Source organism: Prunus persica, chromosome G3 (genome assembly GCF_000346465.2).
Source record: "Prunus persica cultivar Lovell chromosome G3, Prunus_persica_NCBIv2, whole genome shotgun sequence".
Classification (NCBI taxonomy): domain Eukaryota; kingdom Viridiplantae; phylum Streptophyta; class Magnoliopsida; order Rosales; family Rosaceae; genus Prunus; species Prunus persica.
In genome coordinates, this window is record NC_034011.1 from 20915993 (window position 1) to 20935394 (window position 19402).

General features: G+C 37.2%; 4 protein-coding genes across 7 annotated transcripts; 3 read left to right on the forward strand and 1 right to left on the reverse strand.

Annotated features, from left to right (window-relative positions):
• Nucleotides 190-1949, forward strand: LOC18784183 (F-box protein SNE). Its single transcript, XM_020559559.1, has one exon. The coding sequence runs from the start codon at nt 1227-1229 to the stop codon at nt 1695-1697; it is 471 nt and encodes a 156-aa protein (XP_020415148.1). The 5' UTR covers nt 190-1226; the 3' UTR covers nt 1698-1949.
• Nucleotides 5185-8810, forward strand: LOC18781819. The gene is made up of 2 exons (XM_007216943.2): nt 5185-5677; nt 6274-8810. Exon 2 carries the CDS (start codon nt 6387-6389, stop codon nt 8484-8486), a length of 2100 nt encoding a protein of 699 aa, XP_007217005.1. The 5' UTR covers nt 5185-5677; nt 6274-6386; the 3' UTR covers nt 8487-8810.
• LOC18783647 (transmembrane protein 256 homolog) lies at nt 9109-11197 on the forward strand. Its single transcript, XM_007217134.2, has 5 exons — nt 9109-9274; nt 9362-9432; nt 9543-9623; nt 9854-9897; nt 10568-11197. The coding sequence occupies exons 1-5, from the start codon at nt 9235-9237 to the stop codon at nt 10665-10667; spliced, it is 336 nt and encodes a 111-aa protein (XP_007217196.1). The 5' UTR covers nt 9109-9234; the 3' UTR covers nt 10668-11197.
• LOC18783834 (zinc finger CCCH domain-containing protein 18) lies at nt 12712-17865 on the reverse strand. 4 transcript variants are annotated; one of them, XM_007215259.2, is made up of 9 exons: nt 17499-17863; nt 15368-16283; nt 15120-15287; nt 14795-14974; nt 14030-14106; nt 13760-13930; nt 13537-13663; nt 13319-13420; nt 12712-13209 (listed from the first exon to the last, which is right to left on the reverse strand). In XM_007215259.2, the coding sequence occupies exons 2-8, from the start codon at nt 16267-16269 to the stop codon at nt 13348-13350; spliced, it is 1698 nt and encodes a 565-aa protein (XP_007215321.1). In that variant the 5' UTR covers nt 16270-16283; nt 17499-17863; the 3' UTR covers nt 12712-13209; nt 13319-13347. The 4 variants fall into 4 exon arrangements, with proteins under 4 accessions (XP_007215321.1, XP_020416243.1, XP_020416244.1 ...); XM_020560654.1 differs by having other exon boundaries at nt 12712-13420; nt 17495-17865; XM_020560655.1 differs by having other exon boundaries at nt 12712-13417; nt 17499-17864.

Below are 19402 nucleotides of genomic sequence, written 5' to 3' on the forward strand. Positions count from 1 at the left end.
AATCTGATGCAGCATATGGTTTCTTTTACCTTTTCAATTGAAATCCACAATTAATTAAGCAAATTATTAGCTGAAAAATGAACCTATTAGAGTTGAACATAGTGAAAGTGGATTGTTTTGATGACAACCGTGAAAAAAAACGCTAACGTCAATCGTGTGTGAGTACATGACAGATGGGTTGCCAAATTCTAAAGAGGTCCTCCTCCTTTTAAAATTGAAATATGAACACACACCCTACAGCTACAGGACCCCACTACTCTATCTACTAGGTCCACCCCTAAGCTTAATAGTAACCATAGACTTGCAGACCAATATCGAGGCACGGCTCAATTCTGTAGATTGGCCAAACTTATAAGTTATTTCCCAACGGCCTTAAAACCAAAGTCTTGAAGAATTCACTGCTACACTACACACACAATAACAAATATAAAAACAACAAAAACAACAAACAACAAATCTACTTGACCCCAAAAAACAATATTTAAAAGCAGGAAAAGGGAAAAAAGCAAAACATTCAGCATTGGTTCCAGTTATTTGTGCCTTGGAACTTTTCCTTTGGCCCCTTCTCTCTTCCTTCGATACCCACCACACAATCACATCACACGCACTTCTACGTGCCCCTTCCATTCCATCCCTCTCCAACTCTAAACTCTCACCAAAACTTCATTTTTCTTTTTGTTTAATTAGTAAAACTCTCTTATTTTTTGTTACATATAATAAAAATCAAATGTTAACCACATATAAACTTGTTTCGGAATGACAAATTAGAAGTGCGAATAACGTTTTCTTTATAAAAATCATCGATCAATTAATTAAGTAAAAGTAAAGAATTAGTTGGTGCGATTTACAGTATCCACTCGTATACTGAAACTATCAGCTAATAATCAGATAATCAGATACTGTAAATTGGTATCTAATGCCAACTTGCTTATCCTAAGGTTCTTAACCAAAAATCAAAAGAAAACACTCTCTCTCTCTCTCTCTCTCTCTCTCTCTCTCTCTCATGCACAAGTCAAAACCCCTTAACGGCTAAACCCCCCCACTTTATAACTACAAAACACTCTCATCTCACATTTTCATGCACAAGTCCATATAAATATATATATATACACCCATGAGTCTCTCTCCACCATCTTTACTCTCTCCCCCTCCCCTCCTCTCTCCCTCTCTCTAGTGCAAGTGTTTTGAGCTATAGTTAGCAGTCATACCTCAGTCACTCCATCAAAATGCATCATCAGAAGACACCATCTTCAGAAGACAAAGAGAAAAGGCCCAAGTTCTTCATCAACGACCACATTGACATCCTCGTCGAGATCCTCAAACGCCTCGACGGGCCCTCCCTCGGCGTCGCCGCCTGCGTCTGCCGCCTCTGGTCCACCCTCGCCCGCAACGACTCCCTCTGGGAACACCTCTGCTTCCGCCACGTGTCCTCCCCTCCCCCCTCCTCCGTCCGCCCCGTCGTCGTCGCCCTCGGCGGCTACAAGCGCCTCTACAGGGTCTGCGTCCGCCCCGTCCTGAGTCGACTCAGCGACTCGGACCTGGTCAGGCGTGTCTGGACTCGAGACGAGGTCCAGCTCTCGCTCTCCTTGTTCTGCGTCGACTACTACGAGCGAAGCGGCAGGCTCGGCGGCGGTGGCGGTGGCGGGGATGCGTCCGCATCGTCCCTCATGTTCCTCTGCAACACCGTGAACGTCTGATTCGTTGACTTTTTCGCTGTTTTGACTGTAGTGGGTCCTGATGAGGGTTGATAGTACTGGTATTACTTTAGTGATTTAGTATACATATCAATTTTTATTTAGAAAAAAAATAAATATTTTATTTTATATTTTATTTATTATTATTGGGTATTTAAATAATTGTCACTTGATTTATTTTGGAGGTGGGAAAAAGTGTGAGATGGTAGTTACCTAATTCCTATGCTTAATTATTATAGTAAAATTGTTGTAATTTTCTTCTTAGGAATTGGTATATTTTGTTTATTTATTAATTTAATTTTCAAATACATTTGGAAGTCAGAATCTTTGGCTTTAGGCTAAGTAGGCCTTGACAATGAAGGTGGGTAGTGCCAAAGCTGAGTGGATTCTCTTTTCCTTTTGTTTCTATATACAAAGAGATTCCAATACAAGCCCATTTCTCTTTTTTCAATTAAAAAATATATAAAATGGTTAAGACCAATCATTCGTGCACCCGACGTCCTCTGTTTAAATCTCCCTTCTTCAAAATCGTTTGTAAAAAAAATACTCATAGATATATGAAAACGATTGCTTTTTCATGTTTTTTTTTTTTTTTTTTTTTTTTTTTGTGTTCCACTAGTAGCCTGCTTATTTTGAATCCAGTTGATCAGTCCTTTTTTTATGCTAATTTATTAAATATTAAAAACAGGTCAATATCTATAGCCCAGTATAAGCAAAGCCAGTTGGGCATACAATAGAAGATTTTTAAAAAAAAATAGAAAAAATTAAATATAATATATATATATATATATATATATAAAAACCCAGTTGGGCAATGGCACTGGAAACTTGAAAAGTGTTCCAAGCCCTTGACAAGTTTGACCTAATAAAAAAGAACAACCTGGTGAGAAAAACATAATGTAGGCCAGTTAGCAATTGGGCAATGGTAGCTGTTGAGTTGAATTAGGGTTAGCCACAAACTGTTTGATTGGGACTGAACCAAACCAACACCAAGCAGCCTAATCTAATCTCACTGGGTGGTCCAACAAATAGCTGATCATTGACTCATTATGTCACATATTACATTTACACCCTCCCCCCAACTCCAATTCCCAACCAGACTCAGATTTTGGTCACCACATCTTCAACCAGTTTTCTTTCCCATCCATCATTTTCAAATCCCAAGATGACATTCCACATTTATCTTCCCCTAGTCCATGGGCCAACGCTAATAACTATCTTGTTTAAAGTAAGTTACACGTCAATGATCAACGACTGTCAATTATTCACGAATAAAATTCAAATAAAATATATAATAGGTTTTTAATAATTAGTATGCTTACTGAGCTATATCTTAATGAAAAACATGGAAATAATAATTGAAGAGCTATCTCCTCTTTTTGCTCTTTTTCTCTTTTTTTTTTTTTTAAATAGAAGAAACAATAATATTGTAAGATTTTGGGTATATCTGTCCTAAAAAGATCTCAACTTGGGACATGCCAGACAAGACTTCTGGGCCAAAAAGAAGAAGAATATGTCAATTGGGAAAAAGAAAAAGGGTACCAGACAAACTGTGGTGTAGTCCTATCCATCCAATTATCACATGATCTACACATAGGTTTTGTTGCAGGATCTGTAACACTATTGTGGAAGTACAATCAGTTCATGCGCCTGAACTTTTCTGCTTCATATTGATTCATTTTCAGAAGCTCATTATTGAATTTTTTTTATTTTTTTTTTTTAAAAACTAAAGAAAGGTGAATGGTTGAAGAATATGACCAAGGGATCAAAAATCTCTACACCACAAGGAAAGAGCAAGTGAAAATTTGTTATTTTAGAGGAATTCCAAATTTTACCAACATGTAATGTGAGGGAGTAAAGTTATATGCCACTATCCACATTAGGCTAAGCAAATTAGGAATGCTTACATGTCCAAATAGAAAAATAAAGAAGAAATCATGTGTTGTTTTGTTAATGTTCTAATGAGCTACTTGATTTATTCACTAGCATGATTTTGGGAGTGTTATGAATGCTAAAACTAAGAAATGGAATGTGACTAGGCATTTCTTCAATGTACCAAAAATTAAAATACAATATATTAGAGTTATTTTAAATAATAAAAAATCTTAGATTTTGGTCACTAAACAATGATGTAGTAAGTGTTAATTTTACTTGATATTGTACGAATGAGGTTGAAGGTTAATGCATATTTGAATAAATGAAACACTAACATATCAAATTTTTTGCTTTAAGGTTTGAAAGATAATTATGTTAGAACGTCAAAAAACAAACAAAAGAATTACAAAACAAGTCATGGGTCGAGAGAGGCCCAATAATGCTAAAAAAGAGAATATCTCAAATAGCTGCATAGAAAATATAAACAATTAATAAAAGGAACGATCTAGAACTAGACTTAGCCTCGAACCTATATATCAAACCTAAAAAGAGAAAAGCCCCAAACCGAACACTTGATTTACATCACCGACTACAGACCACGGAAACCATCACGCAGGGAAATGGAGACTAGATATGATGGAAGTTCATTGATCCCCACATTTCCACACATGACCTTTGTTTGGCTAGTGATGCAACATAGTCGGCGAGACCATTCAGTTCTTTAAGGACCCAAATTCACTTGATATGAGAAAAAACAGATATAGGTATGAGGATCTCGGAAGTTGATATGGTAAATCTTCTCAAAGACGCCATTCAACTATTGAGGGTCCCAAAATCCCCCTTGATCTGATAGGAAACCGATCTAGGTATGAGGATATCGAAAGTTGATAGGGTAAATCTTCTCAAAGATGCCATTCGACTATCGAGGGGGCCAAATTCCTCTTTGATCCGAGAGGAAACAGATCTAGGTATGAAGATCTCGAAAAAGGATATGGTAAATCTTTTCAAGAATACCATTCGACTCGTGGAGCTCAAAATTTCACCGGATTCGAGAGAAAACAGATCTGGATATCCAAATCTTGAAAAAGGATCAGGTAAATCTTCTCAGAGACACCATTTAATTATCGTAGAGCTCAAATTTCACCAAATCCGAGAGAAAACATATTTGAGTACGACAAATTTTTTTTAAAGGTAAATTTTCTAGTTGCATTTTCAAAATTTTCCCATTAATATTTGTAATAAGATATTTTGAAATGATTTACATGATGGCATCTTGAAAATTTGTCCATGTGCGAGGGAAAGACCAACAAAAGTTGATGGATCTTCAACTTGAATCAAGAGTATGAAGATCCATGAATGCTTTCTTCAGCCTCGGTCATATCAGTTAAGATTCCAAACTCCGAGATTTGTTTTATTTACTCATAAAATAATAAACAATTTGTGGCTCATTAATTAATTCATTCAAAAATTTATTATTTGTGCAACTAATTTTCATACATGATTATCTCTAATCATCATGTAAAACCATTTATTAGCGAGTAAATGAATAAATAATCAAATGCAGCCATTACCAAATCTCAGCCAATAAACTAATTAAACTTATTAAATTTAACAATTAGGTTAATCTCCAAAGTCCACTTGTGCCCACTACCAAACACTCCCCTAATGGAAACGGAAAAGAAGTTACTCGATGCCCATAACGCACGGCAGCGCAAAATAGCACCCTCCACCATTAAATACTATTAACGCACTGTTTACTCTCACTGAAATTAAAAAAAATTCAACGATTTTATTACCTAAAATAAATCCTGTCCCATTTCCGACACCGATATCGACGGAATCGCCAAATCCTCGCCGTCGTTCGCCGCTATCTTACATCCCGACCCGAATCCGCATGCCCGGTGACCAGATTTCGCAGCTCAAGCCCTAAAGGAAGAAACTTTACTGTTTGGTAGCTCCTCCACTTTGGGCTATAAAATATGAGTTTCTCTCAGTGTTTGTGCTTTATGTACAGTGAGATTTGCAATTAGCTCAGCTTGATTTTGCTCGAGCTCCCAAGCACACGTGGCGATCTGGGTCTTCTTCACCTTCATTCAGCTCAAGTTTCAGTGAGTGCCTTTTTTTAAAGAAAAAACTCTATTTTGTGTGCTAATCGGTGCTGTGGACTTCAATTTTGTACTCAATTTTTAATCTTGGAGTTCAGTATGGTGGCTTTGGATTTCGATCTCCGTGCATTTGTTTAAAGCTGTGAAATTTAGTGGAATTTTGGGCTTGATTTGGAAAATTGAGCTGATTTTCATGCATGTTAGTGGTTTGAAGAAATAGAATTTTTATTTTGGCAGCTGAAGCTGTTTGGCTGCCGAGAAAACTGATGAAAATTAAAACTTAATTTTTTGCATTTATGCTGCACGAGTCCTAATTTTTTTTTAGTAAAGAAGGTCAAATCTTGATAATTATTGTTGGCTGTTTACGGTAATTCGGTTAATTTTAAATCGGTTCGCATTAATTCCTGTTTGAGATTTTGAACTTCGAATTTCTTTTTGGTTTGATATATGATTTGTGCATTTCATTTTTTTAAATATGATTCTGCATTCATTGCTATTAATAAGTCTTAATTAGTTAAATTTGTATTAGCCAGTCGCAGTTCTAATGAGAAAAAAATTGAAGCTTGATACTTATCATGATTCTTACTTTGTCTTTGCAGAAATGAAAATGTGGTTACATATGAGAATTGGGCTATTTCCGAGTTTGTGCACATTAGGTTGGTCATAGATTTTGTTTGAAGATCTTTGGTTTTAAAGTTATCTATATTCTTACATGGAATTTAACATAGAGGAGGCTCTTATAGCAAAAGAGATCGCTGAGAAGCGATTTGCTGAGAGAGACTATGCTGGTGCTAAGCATTATGCACTAAAGGCTAAATCACTGTACCCTGGACTGGAGGGCATATCTCAAATGCTGGCCACATTTGATGTTTATGTTGCTTCCGAGGCAAGATTTTATGGTGAAATAGATCATTATTCAATTCTTGGACTGAAACCTTCTGCAAATAAAGATGCAGTGAAGAAGCAATATAGAAAGATGGCTGTGTTACTCCATCCTGATAAGAACAAAAGTGTGGGAGCTGATGGGGCTTTCAAACTTGTTTCCGAAGCATGGACTTTATTGTCTGACACTACCAAGAGAAGCTTTTATGATCTTCAGAGAAACAAACAATCGACAACCACAGTTAATCAGCCTAATTTATCTTCAGTTCATGCTGGTGGGGTTCCGGGTTTCAACAATTGTTCCAATTCGTCGGCATCTCATGGTAGACTTGACACTTTCTGGACTGTCTGCACTTCTTGCAAGGTTCAGTATGAGTATCTCCGGAAATATGTGAACAAACGACTTTCATGTAAAAATTGCCGAGGCATTTTCATTGCTGTGGAAAGTGGGGCAGCCCCAGCAAATGGTTCTTTTCCTTATCCTCCTCCTTGGTCATATGTGCCTAGTAATGGGTATGGGAATCATGGATTTGATGGGGCTACGTATGTTCCAAGCAATGGTACCTTTTTCCCAGGAAACGGTGTCTCAGGTTTTCATTCTGGACACGGGTATGAATATATTCCAAATATGTCGTTTCAGTGGAGCTCATATCCGGGAACCTCTACTGGTGTTGCGGGTCCTCACGGATCATCGGGTATATCCCCTGATGCTGTTTATCAGGCAAATGGAAATGTTAATAAAGCTGGAGTGAAGGTTAAATCAAGAGCGAATGGAAAACGTTCCACTACAACTGCTGTGGCTAATATGAATTCGAATATGCCTCCTAGATCTAATGAGCTGCCTGAATTTAAGAACGATGGACTGGATAAGAAAAGGAAAGTTACTGTGGGAGCAAATTTTAGAAATGGGCATGACGAAAGAGTATCAAAATCTGCTTCAGAAGCAAAATTAGCAAATGGAAATGGGACTCTAGGAAATGATCAGAAAATTCCTAGTTCAGGAGAACTTCTTGCTAGACGTTGTTCAGTGGCACCAGCATTTGATGCTAAAAAGCTGTTGATTGAGAAGGCAAGAACAGAGATTTTGAAGAAATTAAATGAGATCAATTTGGCTTCAGAAGCGGCTGCTGCTATAAAGAACACAAAAAGACAGGTTGAAGTGCGTCAATCCGAAGTAACTCAAGGACATCAATTACGGACAAAGGATGCTGAGCCTCTCTCCATAACTGTCCCTGATCCCGACTTCCATGACTTTGACAAAGATAGGTCGGAGGAATGTTTCAAGCCAAAGCAAATATGGGCTTTATATGACGAAGAAGATGGTATGCCTCGCTTGTACTGTCTGATACGTGAAGTGGTCTCAGTCAAACCGTTCAAGATACTCATCACTTACTTGAACTCTAAAACTGACAGTGAATTTGGGTCAGTGAACTGGCTGGATTGTGGGTTTACCAAATCCTGTGGAAATTTCAGGGCAAGGAATCTTGATGTAGTTGAGCAAGTTAATATTTTCTCTCATGTTTTGAGCCGGGAGAAAGCAGGTAGAGGAGGATGTGTTCGGATATACCCGAAACGTGGAGACATTTGGGCTATGTATCGCAACTGGTCGAGAGATTGGGACAGATCAACTCCAGATGAAGTGAGGCACCAGTATGTAATGGTGGAGGTTCTTGATGATTACTCCGAAGAGCTTGGTGTTTGCGTGTTGCCCCTTGTCAAACTGGATGGATTCAAGACAGTATATCAAAGTAATACAGACAGCAGTGCTGTTCAATTGATTCCGAGAAGAGAGATGCTACGCTTTTCGCACCAGGTGCCGTCATGGTTACTCAAGGGTGAAGAAAGTAACCTGCCTGGTAAGTGTTGGGATCTGGATCCTGCTGCAACTCCTGACGAGCTGCTTCATGCTTCTGTGGAAGCCAGGGCTTAAGCATAACATACTAAAAAGCAGAGAAGGATAGGCATGGGAAGCAAGATTTGCTTGGGAGTTCATTTTAGCATTGTTTAGGCAATTGTAGGTTTTAACTGTACAAATATGTCACACCTGGCTAGAGGCCAACGTAACGTAAACCCCGTATGATTCTAGGGGGAGCTTATGTTTACCCAGTAAAACTTGTGACGAAAATTTCAATTCCAGTGACTGCTTGTTTACATGATTACCTCAGACTCTGACTTGTCCAAAATAGTTGTAACACCTATTCAGGACAGATTGGGAAATCAACAGTTATTGCATTGGTGCAAATTTTTTCCTTTAGCCTGAATTCTTGCCAACATATTGCATCGCACAATACGTACGCATATTGTCTCTGTTTATATTCTGTGTTATATTTTGCTTGTCTCTGTTTGGGCATGAACACGGTTTCAAATATGGAAAAGATTGTGTTTTTTAGGTACAAGTGATTGGAGGGGGGAGTTTGCACAAATATTCATTGAGTAGATGGGAATTTCAAACCTAAGTCCACATGAATGGAGGTGGAATGGCTCAACCAACTCCACAAGACCAAGCCCCAAGCCCCAAATAAAAAAATTAAAAAGAAGAAGACATAATTTGTTTAAACGGTGTCGTTTCAGTCCATAAACTCTAACAAGTCAATCCTTTTCCACAACCACTGCCGATCCCTAGAACACCTGAAAGTGAGAGACACTGAAGGAGAAGCAGGCAAGATAAAGAAACGAAAATGGATCCTCTACTGTGGCATAAAATAGCTGGGCTCTCTGGTATTACCTTTTTCCTCTCTCATACTTAAATATTTATTGTCTTTCTGTTTCTGACAAACCCCAAATATGATTTTGATTGAAAAACAGGAATGGCAGCTCTGGGGTTGGGCACATATGGTGCCCATGGCTTCAAACCCGAAAACCCAACTTACAAAGATGTACATCATATATTTTACTATATGCCCATTTGATTTTAGCTCATATTGTCCATGGTTGTATCCTCATTCTTGAGTTTCTGACATTTAATTACGTTGCAAATAATGGGTAGGTTTGGCAAACGGCGTCTCTCTACCATTTGGTTCACACAGCCGCTCTGGTTGCTGCCCCTATCACGAAGCACCCCAACATTGTGAGTTCAAAGTTCAAACCTTTTATCATTTTACTATGAATTGAATTCATACCATAATCTAAAGGGTCCGACCCTTCACATTTTTGGAGTTGCAAAACTGAACATTATTTGGTTTTGAAAGGGGATATGTGATGTTTGTTCAACTTCGTATGTTGTGATGTTGGTTAATTAGGTACTGGTCTGCAAATTCATATATGAGCATATATGATAATTTCGTCTTTGTTTTCCAGTTTGGAGGCCTTTTGACTACTGGAATACTTGCATTCTCAGGGACGTAAGTGCCATTCCATTCTTCTGCGCTTCATTTTTCATCTAATTAAACAGCTTCAATTCGATTATAAAACACTACGTTTTTGCATAATAGATTCATTCAAAATTTCAGTTTCTTGCACAATGAAGTTCCTTGAATCTCAATTTTAGAGGTTTTCCATATTGGTTAAAAGCACTCACCTTGTTACTTGTTAGGATGCAAAGGAAGTCACAAGACTTGCCTATGGTTTAATTCATTGGTCTTTTTCTAGAAAAGTATTACTACCAATGTAGTAAGATCTACTTATTTACTTTCCAGAGAGCTACGTTTGTATGATTATGCTAGAGTTAGGAATCATCCTAGTCTGTTAGTATGGTAAAATCCTCTACACTGAGTAATGAGGATTCTAGACTGATAAATGTTGTAATTTGTTAACTGGAAGAGTAACATTATATAAATGAATTTTACATTTCTGGTCTGCCAATATTTTGCTTCTGGACTCCATAAATTGATCTCCTGGTACTTATGGCTTAGCAAACTGCACAATGAAGTGTAATGCCTTGAGTACAGAGTCCATGCGTCATTCCAACGGACTTTTTCCAGTTGTTTGCTTTGTTGAAACAATATTCATGGAAGTGTCCGTACTGTATTCATATTATCAGAAGTGAACGCTGATTGAAATACTTTTTTGCAGGTGTTATACTGTGGCATTACTTGAGGATAGAAAGTATTCTACGTTGGCTCCTTTCGGTGGCTTTGCTTTTATCGCTGCTTGGGCTAGCTTGCTCTTCTAAGATTTCCAACTTCTCAGGATCCCTGCCCAATTTGTGTTGTTGAGTTCACTATTTATGATCATATACCCTTTCAACTGGGCAGGTATATCCCAATGTGGAGTCTCCTTGAATTTCAAAGTTGTCTTCCCCTTTGCCATGCCAATTATATATGGTGTATATCAATCTACTGATTATGCTACTTTAATGTTATTTGGTGCTGTTTGCATGGGAGCTTCTACAATGAGGAGTTTAGAGTGAGGAGCTCATTTGAGGGGTTCAATCCCACCATCAAATCACTTAAAATGTTTAAGTCCATTGGTTTCCTCACATTTGTTGATGCTTGAATTGAACTCCTCAGATAAACTCCTCACTCTAAACTCCTCATTATAGCATTTCTGCTGTTTGCAGATACTTGTAGAATTCTTTCCCATATAAATGAGATTACAGGTTTGCAGATATAATGTTTATCCTTGTAGCATGTTTATTTTATCTGACACTGACAAAGCCCATTTCTGATAAAGTGAATAATGAATGCTGAAGATTATTGGCCCTTGGATTGGCATGTATGTAAGGTTTTGAGGCCACGAAACACCCACTTGCAAACGTTCTTTTCATTCTGCTGTGTGGTTTTTAGCTAGTTGCTTGGTTTTCCAACTGGACCAACTCCATCTGGTATCTCTGTCGGTGCAAAAGAATGATTTGTCCCGTAGCTTGGCAAGTTTTTATAAATAGAAGTGAATTTGTTGATTAAAAGGTTAAAATATATTTTTCTTTTTGGTTTTTGCCAATTAAAATACATACTGGTGAACTTGTAAGGTTCAAACGTATGTCCACTGGGCACTGGCGCAGTGACAAGCTTGGGAAGAACAACAAAGTACATACGAGAAACAGAGCAGAATCCACAGTACAGTGGAGATGAAGTGCCGTGACTGCTTTCATGTTCAGTAAAAATTCTCTATTTTATCAGTCTGGTTCTGATCCCTAATTGCAATGCCTCTGTTTCCCCCTAAGCAGGCAAAATCATGTGACCAAACCAAACAATCAGTGCCAGCCTAAAAACCTATTTTGGCTTTAGCTGCATCATAATCATACTGGACCTCCTTTGAAAATTAAATGTGCCAGGTTGAAAAATAGTCTAATTTGCAGAAAAAGGAATTCGAATTTGAGTGTAAGAAAGCGGATTCATTGTTCTGACGAACAGACCTAGTCCTAAGTATGCTACTTGACGTAAAGTTGATCTGCAACGACATTTTTTTTTTTTTTTAATTTTTAATTTTTAATTTTTTTTTTTCTTTCCGGTTACTAACAACCTCACATCTTTGACAACCTTGAAAGTTTATGTTTCACTTGGGATTTTGAGGAATTTTTGGATTTTAGGGAAAGCCCTTTGGCTTAACGCTTACGAAGCTGAGCTGTATAATACCACCTTTAGGGAAAATATCAACATCTTTTGGTGCCCTATCGTAACAGTCAAGGGTCACAAGGGTCCTACAGATCTTAAACAATATCAGAATGAGGCCCCGGTTATGTCTTCAAGCCAGAAGGAAAGCAAAAAAAAGGTCAGGTCCACCCTTGTCATTGCATTGCATTCATCAAGCACCAACATCCAGGCCCCTCCTATCACAACCCCTCGCTTTTAGGACATGAAATTTATAAATTATAATCTCTCGTTAAGAAAAAACTTTTAATAATCATATTGGCCTCCAATGAGCTCCTTTGCTTTCTAACAACTGCATCGATAAGATGTTTCTTTTGCTGAAAAAGTTGCACAAATTGAAGGAAAACAAAATGATCAAGAACCACCAAAGCATAAAATACCATGATATAATTATGCAGCTTTTGATTCCCCTATTTGTGGGTAGAATGAATTATGAGTAGTCAACGAGGTCTAACCCAATAGAAAAAGGCTTTGATTTGCATACCAGTGGTCTTAAGTTTGAACCCCCATAACACTTTGATAGTGCATGTGTGAGAAATCTCCATCCCCTTGTAGTTTAGACTATTCGTTTGTATTCCAAAAATAATAATTATGAATAGAAGGGTGGTGGACCGATATGGCCCAACCTTATGTACAATGATCTTCAAATATAATCATGGGAACAAAATGAACAATTTTTCTAATCATACAAATAACAAAAGAGATGTATAAATAAAGCTCATCATCCATATAGTGCAAGGGCTTTAATATGTACTAAGGTAAACAGAAACTTTGTATAAATTATTGGAATTTGTTTCTCAGTGTTGCAGAGATCTCTACACCTTTTCTTCTTTACTCTGCACACTGCATATTTTTACCGCTACTTACCCTCTTCTTCAACTAAAGCAAACTATATCTCAGTCACTTCTAAAAACCCACAAGCCCTCTAGGGCCTCTTACTTGCTGCATCCTCTGTGATTACATTCTTTTTTTAAAAAAAGTAAATTTAAAGGGCTTAAAAACCTGTCACATATTAGCTTTTGTGTCTTTTCTTCTTTGCAATCTCCTCCACCCAGTGTAACATGGGGAAGAACAGTATCTCTTCTACTGTTTCTCTCTTCTTCAGTTGGTATGAACTCTACTTAGCTGACAGACCAATGAAGTTGAGGTAAAATAAAATGAAAATAGAAGAATATGAAGGTCCTGTTGTATCGAAACCACGAATTAGTCTTATTCTAGGAATCCGGTGCTCTACCTCTCTATAATTACGGTTTGTTTGAATCCCTACATAACTGTTGATATGCCACTCACTATAGGAGACGCAAATGGGCTCTCTGGAAGGTTAATTCCTTGGCTGCTGCATGGTATAAGAAACCAAGCATCAAAGAAATGGGAAGGTTAAGAAAATAACCCAGATGAAAAAAATTGGTAAAAGTACTATGACTTCAATCTGAACAAGCATTTGTGGTATACCTATCCTGGTCATTGTAATTACTGTTTCTGTGCCTGATTTTGCCCTCACTGGTGGAACCATTATTCAAAACATCCAGCAAATAAGTAAATTCCTTTGCAGATGGGACTTCTGCTTGCTCTGCATGGGCTACAGTGACATCAGGGAAAAACATTAGCTAGGAAATCGTTGAAAGGAAACAAGAAAAAAGCTACGCAAAAGAAACCGAAAAGTTGCATTGTATACCTTCTGGATGTTTGAACTCATCCATAGGGTAGCCATAATAGAAATGATGGGACAAGGGCTTAGCTGCTAAGTGCATCTCCGAAAGACGCCTTCTTTCAAGTTCGAGTGCTTGCTCATTTTCCTCCATGAACTGCTTCCTTAAAAATCTTGCATTCTCACAAACTCTGGGCACTGTAAATCAGAGAAATAAATGTGAATTAGGTAAAGGTGATTTTACGACCCAAAAAGGCTAAAATAGATCATTACTGCATTTATCTGAAATTTGCTTACTAGAGTGAAACTCTGAATCCGCATCAATGAAATGTGAATTGTAGCACATAGCATGCTGCATTTTCTCTGAAAACTTCCTGGATGGATAGCTTAAACTTCAGAAATTTAAATACTAGTTGAAAATCATAGAGGAGATGGAATGGAAAACATAATGTTCTTCTCAGATAATAAATAAGAGAATTTTCAGTTTTATTGATATCAAAGGTTCTTCTCAGATGTTTTCAGAAACATTTCCAAAAGATTCATAAGCAGGAAACTAGGAAAGGGATATCCACCCTACTCTCTACAAATACGACTTTCTTCATACCATAATGTCATAACATGCAGTCATGTCAGTTCTAGAAGGAGATTAAGGGAAAACACAAGGAAAAACAATCCTCTAAAGCAGACTAATATTAAATGGAAGCAAGAATCAACGTTCAACAACCGACAATAAGTATTCTAGGATGTTGACAAAGGTATGAACATCATACTAATTAATTCTAGTGGACAGCATTACTCCATTTAGAGAACAAATTTTATGTTATATGTGCTTTTAGTTAATATTATAAGGTAAAGGCCTTTCCTCATTTGAACTGCCAACGACAATAAGGGTGCTATGATGGTAGGAAAAAAAAATAGTGGGAAATATCAGACAATAACTATTTGCTTATGAACCAGATAGTATTAAAAAGAAAAGGGTCGAGAAAGAAAAATACTGCTCAAATCTAAGCACAATAAAGATGATAAGGTTACTTCAACTTTGAACAAATAGAAAAGTTTTACCTGTCAACAAGCCTAGACTTTTCCCTGTAAGGCTTCACCAGAACACGGGCCCCACATACAAAATGGGGATTCCCTTTTGACAAAATATGCCTGACCGTCTCTGCATAAACAAAGGTGACAAACCCAAACATCCTCTTCTGTTGACATGGGATGCGTACATCTTGAACCGGCCCATATTTGCTACAAAATAATGATCAAAAAATCAAAATTGTGTAGACCAAGAGTCAAAGTATAAGCAAAGTGTAAGCAAATTCAAATAAGAGATAAATGACTCCAATAACAGTTCCTTATGAAAAGAAAAAAGAAATGCCTTAAACATCCTTACTTGAAGTAGTTGGAAACATCTTGCTCCGTGAAATTACTCTCAGCTGGAAAAGTAAGATAAATCTGTCGAGAACCAGCAATAATTCCACCAGGTTCAGTTTTCTCACCAGCATACTCTAAGTATTTTGGGATATCTTCTGCCAATATGACTGAGTGCTGTCCATGAGGCCTGTATAACAACTCAAGTCAAGCGCTTCTAGCAAGCAACATATGATGCATAAAAACCTTTAGCAATTAACAAAGAGTTACCTGTCAAGGAGTCGAATACTGTTCTTCAATCGAGCAAGAAGCTTTGTAAGGCTATAGCCAGCCTTACCATGTCTCTGGCTCTCTGTAAGGTATCCCTCAGCCTGTAAAGTCCTCCCATATTTCTCATAATACATCATTGGCAATGAGGCAATTGATATTGGGAACCCTCTTCTTGATTTCAAAAGCTCAATTATTTCAATCTCCAGCTTTTCAAGGGAGCCAGGAGAGACAACATGATCATCATTTGAAAGCTCATTCAAATTCGGGTGAGAAAAGCTCTCTGCCATGGGATGGCCATGGAAGTACCTGCAGTTGCTCCCATGCTTACAGAACCCCTTATTGAAGTAATGGCAAACCTTAAGAGGAAACTCAGGCAAACTTGGAGACCTTCGACTAGTTCTCACACTCAATGCAGGTTCATGATAGCAGTAATTGCTTGAAAAGTCGGGCAAAAACTGCATCTGATTTTGGAGGCGATAATCTTCAATAGCTGAATCAGAGTACCCTGGTGGAACAAATTCTACATTTTGCAGTGGTTGCTGATCACCAGGCAGTTGGGGATCCCTAAATGGATTCACTGCTCCGAGAGGTGTGGGAGATGAAATTGGTCGAGTTAAATTAGGAGTGTATGGAGTGAATTGTAAAGGCGGGTCTGAAACAGGAACTTGGTTCACCTGAGAAGGTGAGATTGGAGCAGACACTGCCAGTTTGCATAACCCAAGCTCAGTTTTTGCTTTGTTAATCAAAGACTGGATCAAATTATCAGGGCTGAACGCCAGTCGAATCATGTCACGCTCACCATGGTCTTGCAACAGAAGATACCCTATAATCTTAGACACATTTTCAGGCTCTATTTTCTGGATCCTATTGTACACTACTTTTGTGGACTCAGAAAAATCCATCTCAGATTGCAGCCCTGCAGAAGACAAGTACATTCAAAGGTACACATTATTATAAAAGGTAGGAATAGCAATGCAAATTAACACTTATAGAAAGTTAGTTGTTAATCCAACTATGTTCCAGAAAACATTAATATGGTGGAAGATATTAATTTCTTTCTCAACAACCAGAAAATTATGTGGATCTAGTGATAAACAAACCCATGAGTAAATTCATATAATCTTCAAGCAGCAATGCTATTTCTGGTATATAAACAAAGCCTATTTAAAAGACTACCAAATAAATGAAAACAAAATTGGGGGGAGAACACCAAAAAGGAAACCTTGTTGGTTCATGCATAATCAATTTCTGTATCTGCTCCTCCTACTGAAACAAGTTGCAGGCAAAATTTAAAGTTGAAATTTTCAAACAAAAGTGGCAGATGGATATAACCAAACAAAAGCAGCAAAATCATTACCACAAAAACAGAAGCATCAACGCCATAAGGAAAAGGGATTCAGCAGAAAAAGAGACATTTATTTCTCTAATTAGCAGCATCATATTAACCTACTTTAATAAAAATTTTAAATTTTAAATAAATAAATAAAAGCAAAAGGAGGAGAAGGCGTTAACTTTTGGGGGAAAAACAAAAAACATAAAACAGTGCTTCTGAATTATTTTCCGATTTGAAGGACAAGTGAAACATGGAAGGCATCTTCTTCCATAGGAAACAGTAAGAAGAACATACTGTCAATACACAGTCACATAAAATATGTTCAAATGCTTGCCAGCCAGAAGGGAACCAAAACATTTTAATTTTGTCCTTATAAGAAAAAAGAAAAAAGCCTTTTCATTTCTTAAATACAAGAAACGATTACAGAACTCAAGGGAAAACCAACATCTTTTGAAAAACACAACCATTTACCCACAACATTTTCCTGAACAAACACTAGTCCAGGATCAAGAAATTAGGAATAAAATGAAGAAAAGAGCAAAAAGAACAGAGAGAGAGAGAGAGACAGAGAGAAAGAGAGAGAACTAGTTCTCAGAAGTTGAAGCAAGAGAGACAAAAACACAGGATTTAAGTTGCTAGCTATTTTTTTTATTTCTTTTATCACAGATATGGAACATCTCTAGAAATACCCAAGTCAAAAGACCAAAACTTTGGCCATAATTGAGCATCAAAATGAAGCAAAAACAACATGAAATGGCAGCATGGAACCATTAATGAGAAAAGATCTGACATACCCACCAAATCTTTTAAGAGCCTCAATATGAAACAAAGTCAAAGGAACCAATCCAAGGCCCAAAGCTACTCCACAACCATGATTGATTGCTCACTCTCGTCCTCCCTCTGCCTCTCTCTCCTCCCTCTTTCTGTGTTCTTCGCTATTTTTATCTTCTTCTCCTATTATATTCCAATTCTCTGAACCAGAAAGGACACATTCTTAACGAAAAGCAAAATGACAGAAAGGATAGAGCTTTAGGGGGAGGGCGCCTTGTCTTTAGTTCAAATCAACACACACTTACAAATATATACAAACCACCCTCTCATCTTCCTCTCCTAAAAAATCACATGAAAAATTACAAATTCTTTTTTTTCCTTTTCAATTGAAACTGAATTGTTATTATTTTTAAATTAAAATAATTAATAACATTAAAAAGCACACCACTCTGTCTCTCTCTACACTCTCTCTCACTGCTTGTTGTCACTCTTATCCTAATGTGTCCCGGTTTCTCTGTTTTGCTGACTTGTATAAATTAAATATTATTATATTCATTTCAAAAATTACAGGGTGTAGTCTTACTTGTCGTTACAGAAATTTGCGGGAATTTATGGAAAATTAGCCTGGATTTTCGAAACAGCCTCCAACTAAAATTCCCAATTTCTCCTCCACCTATTTTGAAATGGTCCTTCCCTTCCAGTTATCTTCTTTTTTTGTTTTCTTAACAAATTTATTTATTTTTTATAATAAAAATATATGAGAATACATATATTTCGGAAATACCTATGTGTCCTGTGTGGGTTCAGCCTGTCTTGTTGTCTTGTCTATACAGTAGGTGGCTGACGTGCAGTGGTCGATGGGCCCACACGGGCAGGTTGAGCGGTTTGGATTTCATCTTCACGTTGGGGTTTGGGGTGCGAAAATATAATCTGCCATCTGCATGCTCGACACGTGGCAGGTTGCAGCGAGGTACAGTTTGTTTTCCTTTTTTTTTTTGTGGATAAAAATAACTGTGGTGCACTTTAGGTTATTAAAGTTAACGTGGGACCTACGTCGTCATCATCCGTACCCACCAATCCTAGTTGGCGGTCTGTGGGTCCCCGATTTAAAGGGCTCAGTTCACTACTCCGTGATTGGTGGTTGCATTTTTCCCTTTTCTTTTTCTTTAAAAAATACAAATAATAATGAATTCGTAGTTGTACTTTGTATTAGTAGATGATTAGCTTCGTATTTTAATGAGCACAAAACACAATTTGTATTTTTTTATTTCACGTTGGTTTTTAAAAAAAATAAAAGAAAAAACATGTGCACCACTTAGGAGGTGTAATATACTAGAATATATTGATGAAAATTAGGAAAAAATAAAAAAATAAGTTCGGTAATAAAATAAAGGGTAGGGGTAATTTAGGGACAAAATATTTTGTTGATCGCTTCGTAGTGACCTATTCAAAAGGAAAATACACGTGAACAAATTTAACAAATGTGATACTGTGAATCTAATCTAGATTCACAAATTGAGAAATGCTTGGGAGGTTATTTTTCTCCGGTAGAAGAGGAGCTTTCTGTCGATTAAGTCACCTAATTGAGTTTTTAGTAATCTGGTTATTCTATTTCAAAATACTATTTATATTTTAGAACATTCCACTATATGATGTCATAATTACTGACGATATGTGAATCGAGAGAGCAGAAACACAGTCAGTTGATCAAAACAATGTGTCAAATTCACTTCTCTATAACTTAGAGTAGTTTAAAATATTATAGCCGCTTGACTATAATAATAATAAAGATTAAGAATAAGATTTTAATTTATGGAAGGGAAGATGATGAGTACATTTGTGACCAAGTACTATGATTGAGGAATGTGATATAGACACCCTTGTCATTATCAACCAACATAAATAAATGAAACGAAGCTGACGTCCCTCTG

Bases quoted from the DNA above. Each gene is read 5' to 3' on its own strand.
- LOC18783647 (XM_007217134.2), top strand. From the start codon at position 9,235: ATGGATCCTCTACTGTGGCATAAAATAGCTGGGCTCTCTG. The intron at 9,275-9,361 runs GTATTACCTTTT...ATTGAAAAACAG, and splicing joins TAAAATAGCTGGGCTCTCTG to GAATGGCAGCTCTGGGGTTG. The intron at 9,433-9,542 runs GTACATCATATA...AATAATGGGTAG, and splicing joins AAAACCCAACTTACAAAGAT to GTTTGGCAAACGGCGTCTCT.
- LOC18784183 (XM_020559559.1), top strand. From the start codon at position 1,227: ATGCATCATCAGAAGACACCATCTTCAGAAGACAAAGAGAAAAGGCCC.
- LOC18781819 (XM_007216943.2), top strand. From the start codon at position 6,387: ATGGAATTTAACATAGAGGAGGCTCTTATAGCAAAAGAGATCGCTGAG.
- LOC18783834 (XM_020560654.1), bottom strand. From the start codon at position 16,269: ATGGATTTTTCTGAGTCCACAAAAGTAGTGTACAATAGGATCCAGAAA. The intron at 14,975-15,119 runs GTAAGGATGTTT...ATTATTTTGTAG, and splicing joins GATGTTTCCAACTACTTCAA to CAAATATGGGCCGGTTCAAG. The intron at 13,931-14,029 runs GTAAGCAAATTT...TCTGATTTACAG, and splicing joins GGATTCAGAGTTTCACTCTA to TGCCCAGAGTTTGTGAGAAT.